Source organism: Apus apus, chromosome 10 (assembly GCF_020740795.1).
Source record: "Apus apus isolate bApuApu2 chromosome 10, bApuApu2.pri.cur, whole genome shotgun sequence".
Lineage (NCBI taxonomy): Eukaryota > Metazoa > Chordata > Aves > Apodiformes > Apodidae > Apus > Apus apus.
This window is the reverse complement of record NC_067291.1, coordinates 6,375,761-6,399,040: the sequence shown is the minus strand read 5'-3', so window position 1 is coordinate 6,399,040 and position 23,280 is coordinate 6,375,761. Positions and strand designations below refer to the sequence as shown.

General features: G+C 39.1%; 1 protein-coding gene and 1 long non-coding RNA gene across 10 annotated transcripts in view; one reads left to right on the top strand and one right to left on the bottom strand.

The window, feature by feature from the left end:
• Positions 1-623: 623 nt before the first annotated feature.
• On the bottom strand, positions 624-22,817 carry LOC127388961 (uncharacterized). 4 transcript variants are annotated; one of them, XR_007890520.1, is made up of 5 exons: positions 22,786-22,817; positions 20,430-20,581; positions 17,254-17,356; positions 3,032-3,174; positions 624-1,352 (listed from the first exon to the last, which is right to left on the bottom strand). It is a non-coding gene; the product is annotated as an uncharacterized LOC127388961 (long non-coding RNA). The 4 variants fall into 4 exon arrangements; XR_007890522.1 differs by lacking the exon at positions 20,430-20,581 and having other exon boundaries at positions 22,786-22,816; XR_007890523.1 differs by lacking the exons at positions 20,430-20,581; positions 22,786-22,817 and adding an exon at positions 21,788-21,945.
• The window catches only part of TJP1 (tight junction protein 1), a 160,949-nt gene continuing 160,337 nt past the window's right edge, over positions 22,669-23,280 (top strand). For 3 of the 6 annotated variants that reach the window (XM_051628977.1, XM_051628976.1, XM_051628975.1), the window contains exon 1: positions 22,669-22,862. In XM_051628977.1, coding sequence (XP_051484937.1) covers positions 22,696-22,862 — 167 coding nt within the window. In that variant the 5' untranslated portion in view covers positions 22,669-22,695. The remainder of the gene's footprint in view (positions 22,863-23,280) is intronic. The other 3 variants (XM_051628985.1, XM_051628984.1, XM_051628978.1) reach the window with 1 other exon arrangement.

The window sequence follows — 23,280 nt, the reverse complement described above, 5'->3', positions numbered from 1 at the left end:
AAAATTGGCCTTTTTTCATTTTCCAGACCATTTGGGAAGTAATAGCTCAGAAATCCCTTAAGCCTTCTGCTTTAGATATAGAACTTACTTTTCTTTCCAATCAATACTCAGTGAAACAGTAATTGCCAAAAAAAATCTCAAAAAAAACAATGTGGGATTTAAAACTGCAAAGACATTATTGTGAGTAGGTTCTGTCCTCTTCAGTCAAAATCACAGGATTCAAAAAGCTGTCTCTGAGAAGCTGGGTGCACAAGGCAGGGCAGTATGTAGACTTCTTACATTTAGACTGTAAGATCCATTTACATAAGGATTAAAAGTAGAAGGATGCTTTCTGCACCATTAATAATAATCTCCAGCAGCAACTATGAAGCACGCGGCAGTTAATACTGAAAACCCAGGGTACCAGTCTCTGAAGAAGTCCTGTTTAATGTGGCCACTAGATGGTACTGTACCACAGTTGTTTAGAATTTCCTTGGCTACCTATTTGAAAATATTGCCGTGAATGATTAATTAGAACGGTAACAATATCATAACATTAAGTAGTGGTGATTTGTTTCCCCAGTTTTCCTGAGCACGATGCACACACACACAAAAGAGGATACATATAAGCAGTTTAACGCATTTATTGATTTTATTTGCTAATATCACTGAAGGAGTCTGTGTTCCTTACCAAACAATACAAATATAACTGTGACGTTTCAAACACATAGTGACAAATACTGCGTGTGGTAAGCAAAACACTCTTTTGGAGAAGACAGTGGAATACTGCAGGGGGCTGATTCTTCTTAACAACCTCAAAAATCGATTGCAAAAAGGTCTTAGAAGCAGTGAGGTGGAAAAGTTTGCTGAGGATACATGTTTACCCAAAGTAGGAAGTGTGAGGGCTGAACTCATAGAACTGTAGATGGGCCTTCAGACTAAGTGTCTGGCTAACAAAACGGCAGGGGAAATTTAGTGTAGATAAATGTGAAATGATGTCTGTGAGCAAAAGTGTTCTGGGCTTCATGAATACAGTGATGAGCTCTGTGCTGCCTCAGAAGTGAAGGCTGGGGATTGTGACAGTTTCATAAAAACTCAGTGCCTGGCAGAAGCTCAAAAATGAAAATGTTTGAAATTGTTAGGAAAGGAAAAAAAGAACAAAACAGAAATATAATTATGACAGTCTATAATGCCACAGTTTGTTCACAGCTGGAATACTACGTGCTGTTCTGGTGCTTGCATCTTGAAAATGTTCCATTAGATCTGAAAACACCTCAGAGAAAGGTAATGATCATCAAACACATGGGATGGAATGGTTCCCCAGGAAAAATAATTCGGCAGGCTGGAACTCTGTGTTCTGGAAAAGAAGCAACCTATGGAAAGAGATAAAAAAGATATAAAAAAATAAAAAAGGAAAGAGTGTAAGGATCAGATACACAAGTATGGGAAACTAGGCTGAAGTAGGGTACACTGAACAGGACAGCACCCACTGCCTGTAAAAGAAGCTGTTAGGTCCTGCTTAGTTGTACTTTGATCAGCTACATAACAGGATAAGGAAACAGAAAATGGTTTAACAGTGAGTTGGTTCCCTCTTGTCAGGCTTCCCCCTTCTCTTGGTGTGGTGACAAGCCAGACTAGGCTGGCAGTGGCCATAGGACATCGACATGGAGGTTCTCCAAATTAGAAGGTCCTTAGAAGCACCACTGTTAATTCATTTTTTTGTTAGTGAGAAATTTGTGAGACAAATGAAATCAACCAACCACTGAGCAGGCAGTTCAGAGTAACTAGAATCTGTCCAAAAACAGAAGTCAGGGCCACTGTACTTTTAGACCATGTACCAGAGTGCCCCAGCTTGCACTTTACAGAAACCACACTCTTAAATCCTAGTAAATACAGTAAGTCCATGTTGTATCAGACAGGATTGTTATGTTGCTCTGATTCATTACTTTTTTATACTCAAACAAATGTGTAGGGAAACTGAAATATGCCCATTTTAAATGAGTTGCCTTGAACTATGAACGGGAAATAATAATAACTGAAATCCAAACACAACAGGCCTCAAACATAATTGTAATTTCCTTCCTGTAATCATCTTTACACTGCTGATGTAGAAACTCGTATAGAAATGTAAAGCAGCATTCCAGCCAACCCTCGTGCTGCTAGTGCTAGGCAATGCTTTTAAAAAGCAGGATTGATTGTACCCCATATTCTGTACAGATCAATTCTGTATGTGCAAATTCATTCCCTTTATTCTGAAAGAGGACTCACAGGCTTAAATGATACTACTGTCCTTCTTTCCCTTCCCAAATTCCTTTGTTTTGTCTGGGCAAGGAAGTTGGGAAGACAGATATTTCTATAAAAAATAGCAAGCAGAAAGGAAAAACCAGAGCCTGGTGCTCTCGTTTATTCTACCTCATATTTTCCTACTTTCAAGGGTTATTTAGAGAAGTAGTTAGTCCTCAAAAGAGCTTCTAAGGATTTCCTTGGTGTGGAAAGACAGAGCTCCTTCATGAATGGTAAAGTTTTTCTCCAGAACTGAATGATTTGAAAAGGCATTGGAAACAGAAAACAAATCCTGCTCTCTTGATGAAATTTATGTGAGAGGACTCTCTAAGAAAAAACTCTAAAGGATTATGCATCTCCTCATAGAGGGTATTCTGCAAGAGAGGATGTGTTGAGCCCATCCAATTAAGGACCAAGAAAAGCAGGAACAGCCATTTCTTGGCAGCAATTACTGAGACAAAACCTTGACTGGCTTCCTCCAAACACCTGCTAGTTGCCATGCCCAAGTCATTGCCAGCATTACTGCTGTGACCTTGCCACCCTGATTTTGCATGTGCTTTTAGTGCAAACCTGTTTTGTAAAGTGGGAGTGAATACAGCAGGTAATATGCATAAAAAAAGGGTTTTATTCACATGATGCCTGAACCCAAATGTTAGTGAGGCTCAAGAGGATTAGGTTTTGATGAACTAAGTGACTGCACTTTGTGCTTCTTTGCCACCTGGTATTTTTTTATGAAGTGGATCAACAATAAAAAATAGCATTTACATACATAACAATTGTTACCAGTTAGCTTGTGGCTTTTGGCATCACAGCTGTCACGTCAAGGTCAATTCATCCAGTAGCATTGGCTCATTTGACAGGAAGCTGCTCAACTTGGTTTGGAACTTGGGACAGATAAGCCATGAGTGTAGTCTGCAGTAGAAAGAAGTGGAAAACAGAAATGAAGGATAAGAAGAGAAAAGCAAACAAAGATGTCAGAAGAAGTGTTTTTCACAAGTAATTTTGGAGATTTCCATATTAGAAATACTATCAAAAGTACCTTCCAGTCTGTTACTGGAATTTCTTGCAGTTCTCAGATATTGTAGTTAATCGTAGTATAAATATAGTATGTTAAAATGAAGACAAGGCTGTTGCTTCAGTAGCCTGCTCAGCTCAGGGTAATAACCTGCGTTTTCATCTACAGAAATTGTTACTTCTGTAAACGGCTACCTTTGCTACACAAAATGTAAAAGATGACAAGTTTTAAGATATTACAGATAACTGAAAGGCAATTCTGACTGAAGCAGCAGTTGCTTATGTAAACTAACTATACTTACATAGAATGTAATTTTTTTTTTCCATACAAGATACCAACTGTGGTAACCATTACCATAGCAATGCATTATGCATGCTTCCTAACACAATATTCCATGCCTCAAAATATCCAGAACCCAGCTATCTAGTCTCCCTGGATTCTGCTCGCAGCAAAACTAGAAAAAGGCTGAAGGTAGCTTTTGGTCTTGAAAGGGCTTTTTACTGATCCTTGAATTTCCCTAATTTCTGGCTTCTGCAATTAATTACAGCAGCCTCAGATTACTCTTATTTTTGGCTACTCTTGGTTAGAAGTGCCCAAAAGGTAGTTATTTGTGTCAGAAAGAGTCAGAATACAGCAGTAATCCAGCTAAATACCATTCTCTGGGAGCTGTGGTGGGGCTATATGCATGTTAGGGCACTTCTTTACTACCCCGAGAGCCTTTGTGCCTTACACATTTTCCCCAGGTACACTTTGCATTGTCATAGTAGCCCAGCCAAGGGGATGAGGCCTTCCAGCTGCCTGTCTGGCAGCCACCCACTCAATATTCTAATTTCAAGATAATTCTTCCCTTCTGTAATGATTTCATCTTCTAAAATGAGGGTTTTTTAATAAAGAGTAATACAATGGAAGTGTCAGTTTTGAGAAGGGGCAAGTATGAGAGGAGGTGGACTTAGTAGTATGCAAACCCTTTGTCATTGTGCTGCTCACTTGGAATATGCATCCATTTTTGCTATAATCTAATTTACATGTAAACCAGTCCTTGAGTAGCAGATCATAACAAATGACTGCACCTTAGCAACAATTTTTCAGAGAAGCATTCTGTCTTAAGACTTAGCTGTATTTAGAAAGACTACTTCTCTGTAAACATATTTTTTGCCACAGCTCCACCCCAACAGCATTGAAGAATAAAATTGCCATCCAAGAGTGCTGTTGGCAAATGCTCTGCTTGCACACCAAGAGCAAAAATGGGTTAAACTATATGTTATCATATAGATCTTTCCATCATAAAGGCATCCTTAGATTGTAAACACTTCTAGGTCAGAACATGTTTATCAGTCACACCTGGGAGCTCCAGGCACTGAAGTCATACAAATAATGCTAAGAACAATATTACCAAGAAACAGATACCAAGTTTCTGGAAGAAAAGATAAAAATAGTATTTGTTACTTTTGGTGTCATTCACAAGGCTATTGCACAGTGTTTGGGAAACTCTTCTGTTGTAAACTGCATGAATAGTCATGTGAATTTTAGCACAAAGCTTTTAGACTTCTTCTGACTATGTAGGTTTTTACTGTGCAAGCAAATGATTTCTCAAGAGGCAGAGAGCTATATACACAATCACCCAAAAGAGCATTTAAATCAAATAAATTAGTATTTTTTTAAAGTTTTTTAAGACTGAGCTATAAATAAGAAATTGTACTATCCACAAATCTGAGAATAAAGCAAAGCATTAAATCTAGAATACCTTTTATGCAAGTCTAAGTGGATTGTTGAACACACACACTCAAAATTACAGTACAGGCACTGCAATCTTCAGGATGCTTTACAAAGCCAGAAGAAAACTGACAAATGCAGACACAGGATTATGAATTGATTTTTAGAAGGGATCAAATAATTTGTAACCCCTGTCCAAACTCCAGATTCATGTAATGATTTCTGAGAAAGCTAGACATTAGTCTACATTGGTGATGCAACACTTGTGCAGAAATGGCCTAAATAAATTCTCATGAATAGATCAAAGAGATTATTATCTTCTACTTATACATTTTTCTTTATGCTGCAAATGTCACAGCCATATAAATGATCTGGAATGCTTAGATTCAAGACAGTTTATTTTCACAAGTCTGCTCCCTAGCTTAAGTTTTAATGGTAAATACGGATGAAGATTTTCACCTCCTGTTTAAATTCATCAATTGACATAAGTAAGGAAAAGTCCTATGGTAGTAATATTCTAGTTTTGATGTTTTATTAAGAGTTTAGCATCAAAGTACTGCTTGTATTTTATAAATCTTTCTTTACTGGAGTAGTAACCCTGATGGTTTTATTCACTGGTTTGTCTGTTCATTTACAGACACAGTTATCACTGAGATTAACAGAATTGCCTGCAAGTTAATTTTGCCTGTTTTCCTTATTTTTAAATTTACCATGGAAGGGAAAAAAACCCAAACCACTTGCCAGTAATATAGAAAGTTCAGTAAGAACTGATGATTGGTGGTCTATAATAGCCAGAAGAGCAAACAGAAAAACTGGGTGCAGAAAAATCTGCTCAGTAATACTGTTCACTGTTATTTTTACTCTAGCCCAGAAAAAAAAAGAAATAAAAAATCAATAAGAATAAAATTAAAAATAGGCAGTATATATTATTACTCTAATAAGCAAAGGTATCTTTCTGAGTTTGAAAAAAAGGACCGTTTGATTTAGACTAGAGACTAGTACAAGGCAAAAGATAAGGTACAGAGGATATGACTTGAACTTTTAGAGAACCCCTTCTTATTTTTGTCCTGAAACCAGAAAAAAAATGGAGTTTGAAAGGATAGAGAAGAACAATTACAAAATATTTTAAATTTGTTTCTAAAAATTGTAAGTAATCTGTAGAATTCATTGCCACCAGATAGTATAAAAATCATTAATTTAATGGTATTCAGAATATTTGCACAGATAACTTACACTGCTGTAATGTTGCTAACAGTAACTGCAGTTTCCCTGCTGTATTGTAAACCCATGTCTAACAGAATAGTGTTTAGAAGAAACATCTCCTAGATTGTGCTTGTTGTTACTAAAATCCAAAGAGAAGGCAGCTGTGGTAACACAGGTAGTGCAGCACCATGCAGAGTGTGTGGGGCTGGTGCAGGAAAATCACATTTGTGTTAAAAAACAGCCAAAAAAGAGTAGATTAAAAATGATGGCATGTGAGTGACCACAGCAGGGAATCCTTGCCTACTGGTTCTGCCTCCTGTTAAGATTTATGTTCCACTGTGCCAACGAGTCCCATGGCTTTATTAAGATACAATCAATCAGCTATTCCAAGAACAGTTTGGTCCTTCATGTGCACCGGTTCCTCTCTCCTCTTCTCAAGGCTACTTTCTCAACTCTAAATAAAAGGAGTAAAACAAAAATACTGACTGGAAGTTTCAGTATGTTTCTTAATTTTACAATGTCCCTAGAAACCATTGATGTGATTTTGCATAGAAAATAAAAATACTTCAACTTTTTGCCACAATACGTTAAAAAATAATATAGTAAGGTTTAAATTAGTTACTCAATATTAAAAATGAAACACTTTTGGTCCTAGCATTAGTGAATAACATTTTTGTGTGATTTAAATACCACAGAATATCTTAAATATGTTTTCTGATAGATCTGGGGCAGCAAATCCCTTCTGGACATTTATCTCTGAAATTACATTGAAAGGAATAAACAGCTGTCGGGAATATAAATGCTAACTCATCAGAATGCTGACTCAGTGCTGCAGAAATCAAAATATGTTCATACACTAAAGAGGTAACACATCATACACCAACTAGTCGTATTTTATGTTGGACAGCCAGAAAACCAGTTGAACTAAAAAGCCAGGGAGTAAAAATCAAACTATTAATAGGGAACATTTTAAGGTCCTAATAAAGAAAGACCTGACATATGACTGAAAAAACAGTAACCATCAAAGTCAGGGTTTGTTAATCTGTCACCTTCAGTGGTAAAAAACCTGCTCTCCAACAAGGATTATCTCTTGAATCATAATGTGATTAAAGACCCACTTCTGCTTTCCTTGCAATTAATAGAATTTATTAATATAGTGGAAGCAGGATCTAGCAAGGAATGAACTGGACAATCATTCTGCAGTGCCATATTTATGCTAAGTGTCCAGTTAGAGACATTGGTCCAATTTTGTCACTATATTGGAGTTGAGTGCTAGTGACTTTTTGTACTAAGATTTCTTAAGGGTAGAAATTTGTTGCAGGAGAAAACAGTTGTATTTTAGTACAATATCTGATGTTCTGCCAAAAGATGTGAGAAGATTTTTTCTCAGTAAGTTTTGATCTGGTAATAAATTATCTTAGGAAAATAACTGCTATCTAGGCATTATTTCAGGACTTTTTATCCAGACTAAACTTATTTTTGATACCTTGGGTCAACTACTTTGACTTCAGTTGAAGCTCTCTGCACTCCATGGCAGATTTTGGCTCAGGCTGGAGTTTTGTCCAAGCAAGTAATGACTTGGAATAATAGCTTGCTGTATGTTTTCTGCTGGAACAAATTACCTTAGATTTAATGCGTATCTTGATTAATATTTTAAAAAATGCATATACATGTGAATGTATGTGTATATATTCCTAAAACCATTTCTACAGTTGCTGACTTTCCCTTTCATATTTTTGTAACTGAGTGCCAGACACATCCCTTACAGAATTCAACCTATATCTTAAAAAAGGACAAGTGCCCAGTCCTCTGGATTTTTTTACTTTACCATAGGTCCTGCAGCAATGCTGCAAAGGAAGAATTTGCTTTTCAAAAGTATGACCCTGGGCATTACTCAGCAATGATGGCCATCAAAGGGAAGACCAAAGACAGCAAGAAAATTTCTCTTGAAATGTGATATTAAAGCTAAAGAGTCTTTCCACTGAAAAAAAATCCCACCCCTCTGACAAAGGAGAATCTGAAAGCAGAAAATCTTAATCACTTCACACAGTGAAATATTTCTAAAGATAAATGATTCTCAAAGAAATAAAAATATTCACAAAGACATACTAAAGCACAGAAGCAAAGAATTCTATTTTTAATTTTACAACCTCAAGCTTAATTCCTTTATTCATTTCAACACTTCAAGCGATCAGGATTTCTCAAGCCAGAATCTGTCCAGGCAGCAGAATTTCTCTGCTGGGCTCCCCAGTCCTGTGGCATCTTTGTCATGACTTAGTTAACAGGCAGTTTCACAAGGAAGCCCCAGGTTCTGCAAAATCCAGTCTAGAGGCATTGTTTCATGGCCCTAAGTAAAGTAGTCTTATTTTGTAAACGGAGTGAAATTTGCCCTGTACTGGCATGTCAGGCCTTCTGGTTCCAAACCATCCAGTTGTTACTAATCTGTTATGTAGCCAGTATCTCTTTGTGCTGTGTGATCTGTGAGCAGCCAACCTTTCTGCTTATTCTTATACATCAACATGCTTAATAACCTGTAACATTATAAAATACTCATGCAGATATTACAGAATGAGACTGCAACTTGGACCTAGTTAAGGCTCACCATAGCTTACTGCTTTTGGTTTGAGATGTTACTTAGTCGAGCGTATCTCTGTATTTAGTCCTTGGACATATTTTGTTTAAAAGCTGTGAAGCAACTTCTAGTTACTTTCAAATAACTACCATAATTTAAACTTTTGACTTGTGCTCATTAGCTTTTGTTTCTTAATTAACAAAAAAAAAGAAGCTGTACCTCCTTCCATAGTGTTTTGTTTTTTTTTTTGTAATAATCCTACATGAAAAGAATAAAATGAACTTTTCCCTATTACACTCCTAGATACAGTATCTGTTATCTTGCCTCTTAAACCTCCTGGTTTATGAAAGATTTGGTGGTTTGTAAAGATGGTTATCTCACCCAGAACCTCACATCTGGCACCAAGATCAGCACAGCTAGAAAGAATCTGAAGCAATTTAACTTAGCGCTCTACTTCCAACTTCTGTTGAACAGCCTTTCTTCAGCTGTTCTGCTTCCAAATTAGCTTAGGATTTCTTATGTCATGATAGTTTTAATCCTTCTAGTTAGGGACATGTTATCCAGTGGCAGCCCCAGGGCAAGATTTTCACCTTAGCTGCATACATTCTTTCTCCAGAATTCAAAGAAAATAACACATTTATACTATTTCTTTTGTTTTAAAACTTACCTTTTTTTTTTTTCTCCTTTTTTTGATGTTGTAACTGTAGACAAGATAGTGGATTATTTTTGAAATGGGATTTTTACCTTGAGTAGTCTTGCCAAATAAGACTTCATTTATCCAGACTTGCCCATGGCTTTTGATTCTGTGGTTTAGCTGTCTTGTTTGTATTAACAGTAAGCTTTGGATTTGCTACCCATCTCGGCATACTTGGAAAAGCTGTTCTTCTCAGAGCTCTGACTGGATTATGCAATTCTATCCCATTTTTCCTCCTGACTTTCTCCTGCTCCTTTAATTTACTTCTTGCAGTCAGGCAACTATAGGAGTTTACTAAATTTTCCAGGTTTCCTAAAACTCTGTTGTGAACTCTCTGTCCTGAATTTCACATTCTTTATATCAAGTTTATTATCCCTATTCCTTTGGCAATCTGGACTCTCCTGGGAACATGTGCCTTGGGGAATCTGACCCTGCACAAAGGAGTTCACAGCAGTGTCAGGTCTCAGCTGCTGGCACTTCTGTTTGGGACTCTGGAATATGCAGTAATGAAGCCTGATTAAGTATGGTTGGAGCTATGTGATATTTCTGTATGATAACAATAAAGATCGAGCACCATTATTTGGGATCAGCTCAAATAAATCTGGCACCTTAGATCTTTCCTTCTTTAAAAGTGACTTTAAATCCAATGAGTCTTTCAAATAGAAAATAGAATTGATCCTCACCTAAGGTTTGACACTAAATTTTTTGTGATAGCTTTCTTTATATCAAGCAAACAGAACTCCATTTTAAATCAATGTAAAGTGTCTGAGTAATAGGAATTTTAAGAGTGCCAGTGCCGCAGGGTAATAAAAACCTGGCACAGAGACACTGCTGTCATGGAGAAATGTTAGGTTGTTGCATTAACTAATAACAATAGATGAATTAATCAGTTTGCCTGGTGTTTTTTTTTGCTGTCAGCCTGGTAGACTGTGCTAAAGTTCTCTGTTGCTGGCCAGGTTGAGGGTTTTACTTTTTTCCTGTTTACTTATGTTTATTTTTCTTTTGTCAATACAATCCTCATTCTATTCTTACATCTCCATAGGAATCTCCCTTTAAGTGTTACACTTGTGACAAAGAACAGTGTCAGAAGAGCCACAGTCTCCCTTGGGAGGCATTTGCTCATTCTTTTTATCTGGATCACTTAAAATCTTCAAAGACCAGCTGTACCTGGGTATTAATGCTCTTTCAGAACCATATGTTTCCCTTCTGCATAAAACTCTTGTAAAGGGGACACTTACATAAAATTCTTGCTGCAAATTATTGCCACGTGCTCCTTCTGTAAGGGATAAAGGATAAGGAACAAGCAGGAACCCATGATTTTAATCAACCCATGGAAGACATAAGAAATCCTATAGGATATTTAAACATGGCTAGATCTTTTCCTTGCCTTCCTCCAACCCTCCCCCAGAGTGATAGCAAATACTGACTGCAAAGAACCCCTGTGTATTCAGCTGAGTAGAAACATAGGTGGCTCTTTTAGAACTAGGCACAGTTGGTTTCTGCTTGATGAGTTCCTCAGTTACAGCATACAGACACATGAGGGTTACCTGATAAAGGGAAAAGGAGATTTGGAGAAGTAGACTGAGACAAAAGGTGGCAAGAGTATGTATTGTAGGTTAGAAGTGGAGTAATTTTAAAATGATGTTATATAGCAGAGCAGAAATGTTTGTCATTGGGGCATTTTAGGTGTGTTAACAGATAGATGTTATTTGTACAGTAGTATAACAATGCATTTGTAAAGAGAAAAGCAGTGTCTCTCAAACTGACATTCTTTGTACTTTAAAAGACCTATGGCACAGAAAATGGAAATTAAATCTTAAGATTTGATGAAGGTTCAGACAACTCTTGTAGCCAACTCTCCCAGAAATTCATCAGTCTCAAGGTTGGTGTTATTCACCATTATACTCCTTCAGAGAGGCTTGTATAAATTTGAAGATGACAGAAAAGGGAATGAGATTCTATGCATTATATTTAACTTAATCACATTCACTTGGATTCTTAGCTATGACCTTGAATGTGATTGTATTTGTAATATAATTCACCAGAGTGAAGGTGAGCTTCTGGAGCATCAGATTTGTCATGAGATGTCAAATCTCTGCATCAAGTAGGATGAAGAGTAACTGAGAAATTACATTGGTGTTATCCTTATTTTAAATCCATCAAAAGAATAAAACTCCTTGCAGCCAGAACAGCATCAGGATGCTTATACAGAACTTTTCATCCTTGCTGCTGGACAACTCTGTCCCACTGCTATAATGGGTATTTTTTCTTAGTGTGCATTCCATGCATTGGGAATTGCTGCAGTGTAAGACAGTTAAAAGTTTTATTTTATTCTGACAGAATAGCACTATGTTGTCAAAATTTACAGAAGTCAGTGGGAACTGAAGGTATTCAGTACATCACATGATCAGATAGAAGCTGCAGCACAATGCTAAGACAGATGCTTTCAGAAGTTGCAGTAGAAGATATAATTTTAAATTAACATAGAGGTATGTTCACATGAAAATACAGGAAGGCAAGAGCAGGGACTGTTTCTTTCATTCACAGTGTGGATACCACATAGTAACATTTCACAAATGCCCAAGACAGATGGCATGTATGTTATTTGCAGAATAAGATAACCAGAAACTTACCTATTGAAAGGAGTGAATCCTATACAATGTGACCCACCTTAATCTTTGGCTTCAGGTTCACAGGAAACCTTCCCTCTACACAGTTTCTGATTTATTCCTGCTGTCACAACGATATGCACAGATCACCAGACTGAATGTGTTTTGCAGTGACTACTTGCAAGTGTTGGTATTTTTGCTTTGTTCCTACCAACACTGTCTTCTGTCTTAGAGATCCCTGTGTTTTCCTTTAGTGTCAGAGTACTCTGGTACACATGCAAACTGCCAGCACTGCAGAAGGGTATCTCAGCCACCACAGGGTCACTCACAGTAAGTGGAACATCATCATTTTTGGCTACGTGAGCAGATATGAAGCATGGTTTCATTATTTCCATTTGAATATTCCCTGCTATTTATTTGTTCTGGTGTCTGGCCACTGCTTTACTCATTCTATTTGTTTGTCACTAAGGTCCAGCCAAAGTTTTGGAGGGGAACATCCCATCAGATTTGTGTGAGAAATCAGCTGATTTTCTTCAGAGAAATGCACTGAGCTTCTGTAGCATTTGTATCCTTCACTTGGGAGTGAGACCAATGAATATGTGCTCTAGCTGCTTGGACAGCTGGCTTGGAGCTAAATGCAGTGAGTTTGAGAGTGCCCCTGCTCATTATGCATTAAGCAAGGGTATTTTTTGTGTGCTTTAGTTTTCAAAACTCAACGATGGTGCAGATGGTTCCAAAGAAGGGTTTGCACTACTGCAATAAACCAAACAGATCTGCAGAGATGTTTAGGGTGCCAGAAGACATCTCTATTTTATGGCTGTTTTAGGAAGTCTTCAAGCTTCATCCTTTGTATATTAGCAAGGAATTTTCACAGAATCAAAAAAATAGGGATTTTTAACTAAAACAAAAATAATAAAATCCATAGCTTTATTTTAATTTTTGTTGCATCCTCTCTGCTGCTCCAGAGATTGGAGAACCAATGAATAGCTCCCAAAAATACACAGTGCTGAGTAAGAACCAGGCAGTTTCATAACTGCTTGGGTGCTCTTTACATGGAGACGGTAGGTAAATTGCTTGGTTGGCAAGAGAGCAAGTAAGCTCTCAAACCAGCTAGTGTGTAATGAGAACACTCACTAGAAATACTGCTTCCAAAACTCACCAAAACTAAACTACACTACCAGACTCCCATGGTATAAAATTATTACTTCAGTGTAGCCTTGTTATTTTATGCCAGCTGAGCACACCTGACCCTAACAGGGTCTGGCTTTTTCTTTGGATGCTCCAACCAAAAGTATTAAATATGAGAGGCAAATAAAGGGGCAGGGAAAAAATTAACTTCATTTAATTTTGTTTATTCGGTTTTTGAATATTAGGAAGCAGAAATATTTTAGTATCAAAGAGCACTAATGCAATGATGATTTTTCGTTAGAAGACTAAAATCTTCTACATCAGTATTGTACATGATTTTTTAAAATCTAAAAACAACCAAGAGAAGCTGAACTGATCAGAAAAATGTTATATAAACTGCCAATACAGCAAAAGGTGATTTAAGTCTACTTACCCTACTAGAAAAAAATCTTAGTAGTGCATTATTTACATTATTCTTTAGTTAAAACCAACCGACCAGAACACCCACACCCCATAACCCAACCCAAACACTCTGTGCAGTACAATAGTAACTTGTTTAATTCTCCCCTTTTTCTCTTTTGCTATTCATGTGTTTTCTGCAGGATGTAAGGCATCAAGCAATTTGATAGTGTAACATCAGGAATGCAATAAAGGCAGTTTTATTTTTATACTGGGACAATTAAAAAAAAAAATTGGCCTACTCACAGCAAATTTGGAGCCAGATCATCTATGCCAAAAGTAGCAATGTAGAAGAGAAGCTAGAATTGATTGTGTCTTCTCTGAAGCAGAGGACAGAAAAATGCTTATTTGTTATAAAAATCTGGTTTGTAGCAAGATTGTTGATCTGCACATTAATTTTTATTGTTTATAAATAACTTAATGGAGTATGGAAAAGTCTTGACACCAGTTCGTAAAAGAAGATAGAAGACTGGAAATCCCTTAAGTAGAGGAAATGAATTAAAACCCCCCATGTTCAATATTCAAAAATACCTGTATCTGGAATGAACAGATGTGTTCTTCATTTTGTATTTGATTGTCTTGCAACTAAACAGAAAAAGTATTTTCAAAATTGAATAAGAATTTGGGATACTCAGTCGGACATATAATATATTGCCTCAAGTTAGGCTCTCAGAAATGGAAACATTTTTAAAATTTTGGCTCAAGAGCTCCTTTAAGATGATTTTTATCTCTCTCTTATATATTTTTATATACACAGACACACTTGATGGGAGGGCTTTATGCTGTTTTCTTAAAATGAAAAATTCACTGGATCTTATAAATTCTCAGCAGCATGAACAGCTTTTGCTCTGGGTCATACCAGATTTTTGAAAATTTTGTAGATGCAACCTGTAAGCCATTTCCATATTTGTAATCTAACCAAATGTCTCCAATAGGATGAGATACCAGTTCACTAGGGTATGGCATCAACTCATTACTGATGAAAGCAAAAGTGATGTCATAGGAGCCAGTCCTTCAGCCTGGTGTGCTCAAGCTGCCTTTCCCCAGGTGTACTCCCAGATACTCATTACTATCTACCAGGATGCTCTGAGAGACAGGTAAATTGTAACACTATAACCACTTGGGAAACAGATCTGCAATGTGCACCAAAATTTCATGAAGGTTTTCCTACAGTGGAATTACAGGAACATTTGATACATATTGGTATTGATAATTATTGAGCACTTGTAGGTTTAAAACCATATATTCAACTGTTGTTCCTTCATCCATGCTATAGAAGTCTTGTTTATCACTATTTCATCATTTATACTCTCCATTTTATCTTTTATTAAGACAGGACAATGAAATGAGTAGCTTGTAGTCTGGTTTTGTGTGGTTTTTTTTTTAAATTTAGTTCCACTTCTCTTTGTCCCAGACAAGTAATACTTAACTATCACTAATACTTCTGGATTGAATTATTTGATTAAAGTTTTGTTGGAAAAAAAAAATAGAAATCTGATTAAAATCAGGCTTAAAATTGTGAATAATTAGCATAAACAATATCCCTGTAATGAGCTCCACTAATATTGTTGTGATCTTTTCACAGCAGATTATTGTATACTTGCCTCTAATCATAGTAAATCCTACTACATTAATTTTCATTGTACTGGTAATGTGATTAAAATAGTATAGTGTTAACAGTCATATACATTGTAATGAGACCAGATTTCTTCCTGAAAGTAAAAAAATTATTTAATGTTTGTATAAAGTGTTCAAATATACAACTAGTTATATATAAAACAGTCTTCAACTGGGATTCAGAACAATTTCAATACATTCACAAAACATCCAGTTAGCTTTCAGGCTTTGTATCTCATGGATGTAGAAACATTCCTACCAGGATTTAATCAAAGATATGAATCAAGCTAAATAAGGGTCTGAATTACTACTAATTTATAAAATGATGCATGCATATATTTTTTGGCAGAAGAAGCTCTTTAAATTTTAGTAATACTCTCTCTCATTTTGATCCGTTTATCCTGATGTGTAGCTACCGTGCACAGAACTCATTATTCAACTAAAATAAATGTAATGGAAATGTAAGGAAGCATTCTTTCTAGACAGCTGAGTACAGTCCTATGAATTGGTCCTCATTCCCAGTTTTTCACAGTGGTTCTATAACACATCTGCCACGACAGTTCAGATACACTCAATATTACACATGCTTTTTTTCAGAATTCCACACCCTTTCTTCAGTAAATCATCCTTATCCCTGCTTTTCACAAGCTTCCTTTCTCTTTTCAACATTTTGTGCTTGGAGGCTTCCCCATCAGGCATAACATCTAAAAATGAAAGCTATTAGCAACTCTACATCCCAGAATGAGAGCAAGGGCTGATCACACCTCACCTCAGAGCTACATACTCTCATATGTCTAACAACACGCAGTTAGCAGGTCTAATTAATTAGACCTTGGTGTAGTGAGATTGTGATGTGTTGCAGATGGTAATCTATTTCTTAGAATCTTTTCTGGGAAGTGATGTTACTTATGCTTCTTTTTATTTTGCATTTCACATTGAAATTGTATGCTTGGTGATTTCTTCCCTCCAGTAGTTTTCTACATGAATAAGCCGTATCAGAGAGCTCTAATGGAATTCATGCATACGCTTGTTTTTTTCTACATTAAGCTTATTTTATCCTGTGAGAGGGTCATGCTTGTCAGGCATAATGTGATATTTAGATAGTTTTGACTTAAGGTGTTTTTTCTATATTTTTAAATTATTTTTTAAGAGTAAAATCTTAAAATACAAGTTTGCAAGCAGTGGGTAAAAGTACTGGACATTGGCAAGACAAGCCCACTTTGTTCTAGCCTTAATTCTTCAGTTTAACAGGAGTCTTATTTTTGCAGTGACCTAAAATTTGACAGTTAATAGTATAAAGCAGCTCCACATCAGACCTCGTAGAACAGCACTAACAGCACTTGTACAGGATGCCATTACTAAATAGCCCTGACTGTGAAACAGGGATACTCACTTCCTTGCAAGTTTCTTGTAAATATTTCAATTGCTTAATCTAGCAAACCCTTCCTTCTTGATAATCCTGAGTCAAATAAAAGTTATTTATTCTGTGAAGATCTTCTTTTGAGAAAACAGGGTGAATGTTCTTTTCCTTCAAAGCAAAATTGTTTACCCCTTTTTATTTTGGCAGCATAAATGAGTGACTAGGAGAAACTGTTCCAGAAAATGAAAGGTAGTTCTAAATGACTGTGTCAGTTTATAACCACACCCTCTTAGATCCAGAGTTTTCTGGCACTAGGCAAGCTAACCTGTTGTGAAGGCACTTCAAAGAAATGAGAAAACTTCCCCTTTTGTAGATGATCTATTGTGCAGTAAAGTGTGATAGGAAAATTCCTCTGAGTACTTTTGTTTTGTTTGTTTGTTTATGATGGCACTGTAGGTATCTTTATAGATCTTCACATAAGATGGACTTCATGGAAGTAACAGTAATAGACCAGAAAAAGGGTTTGCACTATATACAATAAATAGTAGATGAGAAGTCACAGAATTATGTATTAGAAATGTATAGATAGAAAACACAAACACACACACACTTTTTTCTTACCTTCAAGGAGGGAGAAAACTCATTGAGTCACTGAATCTGACATACTTGTAGATTTTAAGGAAGTCTTTTGCCTTTGACAGGTATGATCCCTTTCTTTTTCTTTCTGGAAGGAAAAGGAGAGATGTGTGAAGCTTACACACGACAGATCAAAATGGCAAGAAAGTCTGTTTCAGTAGCATTATTGCCTGAAGAATCTGCATTAATGCTCGAAGTTAACATAAATATTTATTAATATTATTATAATTGTTGTACAAATTAACAGAATAAAATATTCATAACAACTACTGCAGAAATAGAACCCTTGTTAGTAAACAGGAGGATTTAGATTAAATTAGAGATTGAGATCAGCCATCTAATGTCATTTTTTAATGTCAGTGTTGTATCCGTCTCTGGAATGTTGCCAGTTTACCAAATGATGTGTGTAATAAAAAATCCCCAAATCATATTAAATACTGCAGAAGCATAGAATATGACATGTGTATCAAGATTTTTTTTTGTCAGCCACTGGAGTAGAAGTCAGCAAAGGGAACAGGCATATCCTAGGAATAAACAAAATGTTAATTCTTCAGCATACACTGTAGCACAGTATTGAGAACTAGATGGAAAGGACAATGTGATGTTATGCTAAGTCTGTTACGTGCAGAGTAAAGCTAAGATTAAGAATATTCTAAAATGCAAATAAAAGATGCTATTTCATATGACACAAAAATAGCAACAAGTTTATTTAATGTTTGCTTTAGTTCTAATACAATTTTGTCAACCTAAACAGAAACGCAATTGAAGGCTTAAAATGTGTCATTGAGGCCTAATCTACCCTCATGAGCTGCTGATGCTGCCATTACAGTACTAATAAAGATGCCATTTATTCTAGGAACATTTTTTTATTTTTTTCCAGAGACTGTAGCTTATGCAGATTCACTGAACAAAATAAGCTACATCAGCAAAAAAGTATTTTTGCTTGTTCACCAGCACAGCTGTGCCAGTTAGAGGTGTGATTTCTTTTTCCTTACATTATTGCAGAAAAACTACATTATCTGAAGTAATTTAAGCATAACCAAGACTTTCAGAAGTGCATTTCTGTAATGTTTCCTAAGAGTCTTTTTGTGTCAGACCTAAGTCTCTTCTCCTCCTGTGAGCTCAGTCAAGACTGAGCGACACAGGTGAGAGTTTGAAAAGGATGTCACCTCATGACGACTGGCACTACAAGCATGTGTGATGGACTAATGACAAAGGAAAGCAAGAAAAGGTTCCACAATCCCTGTTCTAGCAATCGGCTTACTGAAACCAAATATAAAATCAACAGAAGCAGATAATTCTGTAAAATCTTGCTTTGCTCTACCTGGAATCTCATATATTCAAGACTGAAAAAAATGAGGCACAACCTAGGATGAAAACAGCTTTACTCCACAATTCCATTCCTTTTTTCTTAGCTGCTAATGGGAGCTCCCAATGTACAATGACCTCAGTGGCATCCTCTAAGTTGCAGCCAGTCAAGTCTCCCACTGCTGGCAACAGCCTGCTCTCCACCTAAAAACACCGAGGCATGGGCCTAGCTTAGATCACACACACTGGCATTAAACTCCACCTTCTCAGGGTCCATCCGTCCATCTCCTAAATACAACACTGTCCTCGTATAAACACGCTATCAGGAGTGCTGTTTGTGCCAGCCACACAGCCATTCAAGTGCAGCAGTCAAACATAATATTGGAACTTGTAACTGTCTGAAAGAGTAGCTCCGCTCCTCTGAGCCAGGAAGTGCATTGGAAGGTCATTGTGGGGTCAGACTTCAGCAGAGGCAGGGACTTTGAGGACTGTAAGCAACAGATAGAGTTTGTTCTGAGGTTAAGTCTGAGTTAAGATAGCTAAGCAAGTAAAATTAAGAAATTAGTATGGTTCTGCTTGGGTTTGTACTGAAAAAAAAACCTATGAAACAATTACATTACCCTGAAGTGATCTAAGAGGAATTAAATTGCTTTTAAAATGCACGTTAGGCTCAAAAAAATGCAAGCAGCTTCCAGCTTTCTGTAGTGAAGAAGAGTATATCTTGTCAGCCAGAGTGAGCTGGCATTGAGAACAGCAAATACGACCAGACTGCCCCTCTTGCAGGGATATCTACTGCATCAATTTTGAACTTAGCTCAGCCAGTGGGTCCACAAAGGCCTCAGAGCTAACAGTGGGATGTCTGGATGCTTACCCTAATCTGGAAGCTGCTTGTTGACTCCTGCTAAAAATAGGCTGCTCACCTGAAAGGCAAGAAAGGTGGGATGTTTTGACTCTCAGCATATAAACCATAGGTGCTTAAAGTAAGATGCTCTGAAAAGCAATATATAATGGAGCAACACTAAGAAGGAACAGGTATGAGACAGAAATAATGCCAAGTAAAATTAGCGGATAAAATTTCTTCATTAATATCTGGGGTTTTTTTGTCTTTCATGTACATCAAGTAATATGGAAGAAGATCTATAAAACATACAAAACAAGTTGATTTGTTACTACCAGACGAACGATGTATAATAATTGAAAATGATAGAGCTTAATCTGGAATAATTGTAATTATTTTACACATTTAAATAGATTTACAAAATCTTACTGAGTTAAGACTAGGAATCACACTACAGATGTTTAAAGAAGTTGAATAAAGATTTGAATAAACAGCCAAGGTCTCTTGTAAGTCTTCATGCAAGCTACTGCTGGCTTATTTCTTAACTCTTTTGTATATAGATACTTAAATTTATGTCCCAAACCTGGTACTGTAAAAATAAAAAGCAATGTTTTGGGACTCTAATGCCCTTTTACAAGGACAAGAATTCTGACAGCTTATCTGCTTTCACGTTTATCAGCTTTCAGATAAACTTTGCTTCCCTTGTATCCTTGCATTGTCTTATCTAAGAAATTTCTACCACTACAACCAGACCAAGGCTAGAATTTTTCTTTCAAGAATTTCTACATGAGATAAGAATAACATGTATTTTTCTATCCAACAGGTGTAACGTTCAAACTGAAAAGTGACATTCCAACTAATACAGTCTCATAATTCTTTTAGTAAACATTTCCTACCATTTCCAAGTTATAGATGATTTTCTTAATAGGATTCCATACATGTAAATGAATATTTAATTACAGGATAGCTAGCATTCTAGTAATGACGGTGAGAATAAAATCCAGTCCACACTTACTCTCATGTAATTTGTGTGGGCAACAAGTGTTTGTTCAGTCAGGTAATGATGACTAGATACACAGAAGGAGAAAGCAGTATGTTGGTTTTGCAGTTTTTGTTTTTAAGGCAAAGTAAAATCCCTCAGGTTTTCAAGCCGATTTGATGATCTGTCTATAGAATATATAGGATTTCCAGTTAGTACACTACTAGCATTGTTTAAGTACCAAAATTAATTCCTCCTTCTTAACCTTCCAGATAGTTTCAAGTTAACCACCCCTCATTGCTTTTAATGCTTGATCTCTCCAAAGACAAAGAGCCCATTAAGATGTACGGTCTCATATTGGGCATTGAGTTGGCATTTGAATTTTTAAATATTTGTGACACAGAATTCCAGGACATTTGGATACATCTCCGATTTCTTGGCTATCCATCTCATTAACTATAGTAATACAACTATTATGTTTCTAATTAAAATCTGCTGTGTTCTTAAGTAGTACATTCATCTTCTCTGCTGCCTGTGTAATGAACAGGCAGGTAGACTGTAGCCTACTACAGTCCTGAGGTATATATTACATACCAAAAAAAGGAATAAAACTAATCACTCAGCTCTGAGCCATAAAGCAACAATGCTGTTCATGACATGTTTCCTAGTTGTCAGTGCCATCTTAGAACCTCAACTCTGGCTAACTATTAGAATTTATACTATTTACATTACAGCACCTTAATGAAAAGCTGTCACTTCAGCATGGATTTGTTCATACCTGCATTCTGCAAAATATCTACATACTTAAATAGGTTTATCTCTAGCCAAAGTATTTCCCAGCCCTCTTGATCAATGTATCAGCTCAGCACTACCCTTCACTTCAGGGATGTTTGTGCTGAGGTCTCTGATTGCATTGTAGCATGTTTTAGAATTAATTCCAACACCACTTGTCAAATGCCACAGTCTTCTGCTGCTCTTAGCGCTTGAGGAAGACACAGATTAAAGCTATAACAACAACTGTGTCACATCTAAGACCAACGCACAGTTATGTGTTCAGCTATTTTTGCTGAAGTACCCAGAAGCTGGGCACCCCGCTAAAAACACCGCATACTTTCAGATTGACTTAATCACCATCTGATTTTCAAACACGCTTTAGTTGCTTTCCTCCCTCGGGAGAGAAAAAGAAAAATAAAAAAGCCGTGGGGGGCTTAACCCGCCTTTCCCTGCGGCCTCAACTGGGCTTCGGAGTTCTTGAGGTGCCCCGGGGGGCCCGGAGGGGAGCGCGGCTCCCGCGGCAGCGCCGTCCCGCCCGCCCGCGCCTCAGTTCACCTCCAGCCTCGCCTCAGCGTGACTTTCACCTTCATCCTCACCTCACCCCCCACCTTCCCGCTCACCTTCGCCCTCGCCGCCTCCACAGGGCCGCGGCGGCAGGAGGGGAGGCGTTTGCCTCTGCAGCTGCGTTACCGCTAACCCGCAACCCACGCTGTTAGCCGGGAGGAGGTGCGGGGAGATAATTAACATAACGTGGGGCTATTCTAGGCGCTAATGGGCTTAAGAGGCGGCAGGGAGGGGGCAGCGCGGCGCGGCCGCCGGGCTGCGGCATGGCGCCCCTCTGACGGCGGGCGGGCAGCGCCGCAGCTGCGCCACATGGGCGGGGGCGGGAGACCCCAGGTAGCTGGGGAGGGGAGCGGGGCGGGAGCGCCCCGGCAGCGGGAGAGATGGGGGGCAAGGCCCGCTCGTCCAGGGGGGAAGGGGAGGAGCGGCCTCAGCAGCGGCCTGGCCTGTGGGGCGAGGGGCTAGAGGGGGAGGCCGTGGCTCAACCGAGGGCCTAGCGAGGGTAGGGGGCGGCCGCCGGGAGCCAGCCCAGGTGAGGAGGAGGCGAGACAGGGCGAGAGGCCTGGTCTGAGGCAGGTGCGGGGAGCGCGGCCGAGCGCGGGGGAGAGGGAGCCCCGCAGCGAGGGGAGCGGGGAGGCACGGCGGCAAGTCAAGGGGTAGAGCGCGAGGTGCGGGGGGCTGAGAGAAAGGGAGTGCGACAGCGGGAGGAGGAGGAGAGGAGCGTGGGCCCGGGGGAGGGCAGAGCGCGGCGGGAGGCGGAGGAGAGCGTCAGCGGGAGCGGGGATAGCGGGAGCGCGGCGGGAGGCGGAGGAGGAGAGCGTCAGCTGGGGGCAGAGATAGAGGGAGTGCGGCAGGAGGAGGAGAGCGAGAGCCGGGGGGGCAGAGAGAGGGAGCGCGGCAGGAGGAGGAGGGGAAGAAGCGCGACGCAGGGACGGCAGATGCCTGGAAATAAAAATTTGATGATTGCATGCAGCGGCTGGAGAGACTCTGTCGGTGGCGGCGGCGGGGACGAGGCAGGGACAGGGGGGGCGACGGCAAAATGAAGTATCAGAAATACCTGACTGTCTTGCAGATGGCCATAGGGGTGACCGCCTCCAACAGGGGCAGTCTGATGCCCTTAAAGAGGAAGCTGTGGTGAGTAGGCACAAACCGGGCCGGCGGCACTGCGGGCCGGGCCGAGCGGGGGGCTCCGCGCCTGGCCCAGCGCGGGCCGCGGCGGGACGGGCGGGGGGTTCTCCTCGGACATGCCGGGCGGGGCGGGCCTTCGGCTCCTGGCGGGCATCTCCGGGGCAGAAAGTTCCCGGCGAATTCACCGCCAGTGGTGTGGAAAGCGCCCGGAGGCGGCCGCGGCGGTGCCGGGGGAGCTGTCCGCTCCGCGCCCGCCGCAGGACTCGGCGCTCTCCGCGGTGGGACGCGTGGTTCCCCGGGCAGTGACTGCCGGGTGCGGTCGCACGGTGCCGGGCAGAGCCGCTGCCGGAGCGGGGCGATGGCAGCTTCAGCTGAGGGGCGCGGGAGTAGCTCAAGCGGGGTCTGCTGCTTGCGTGACGGCCCG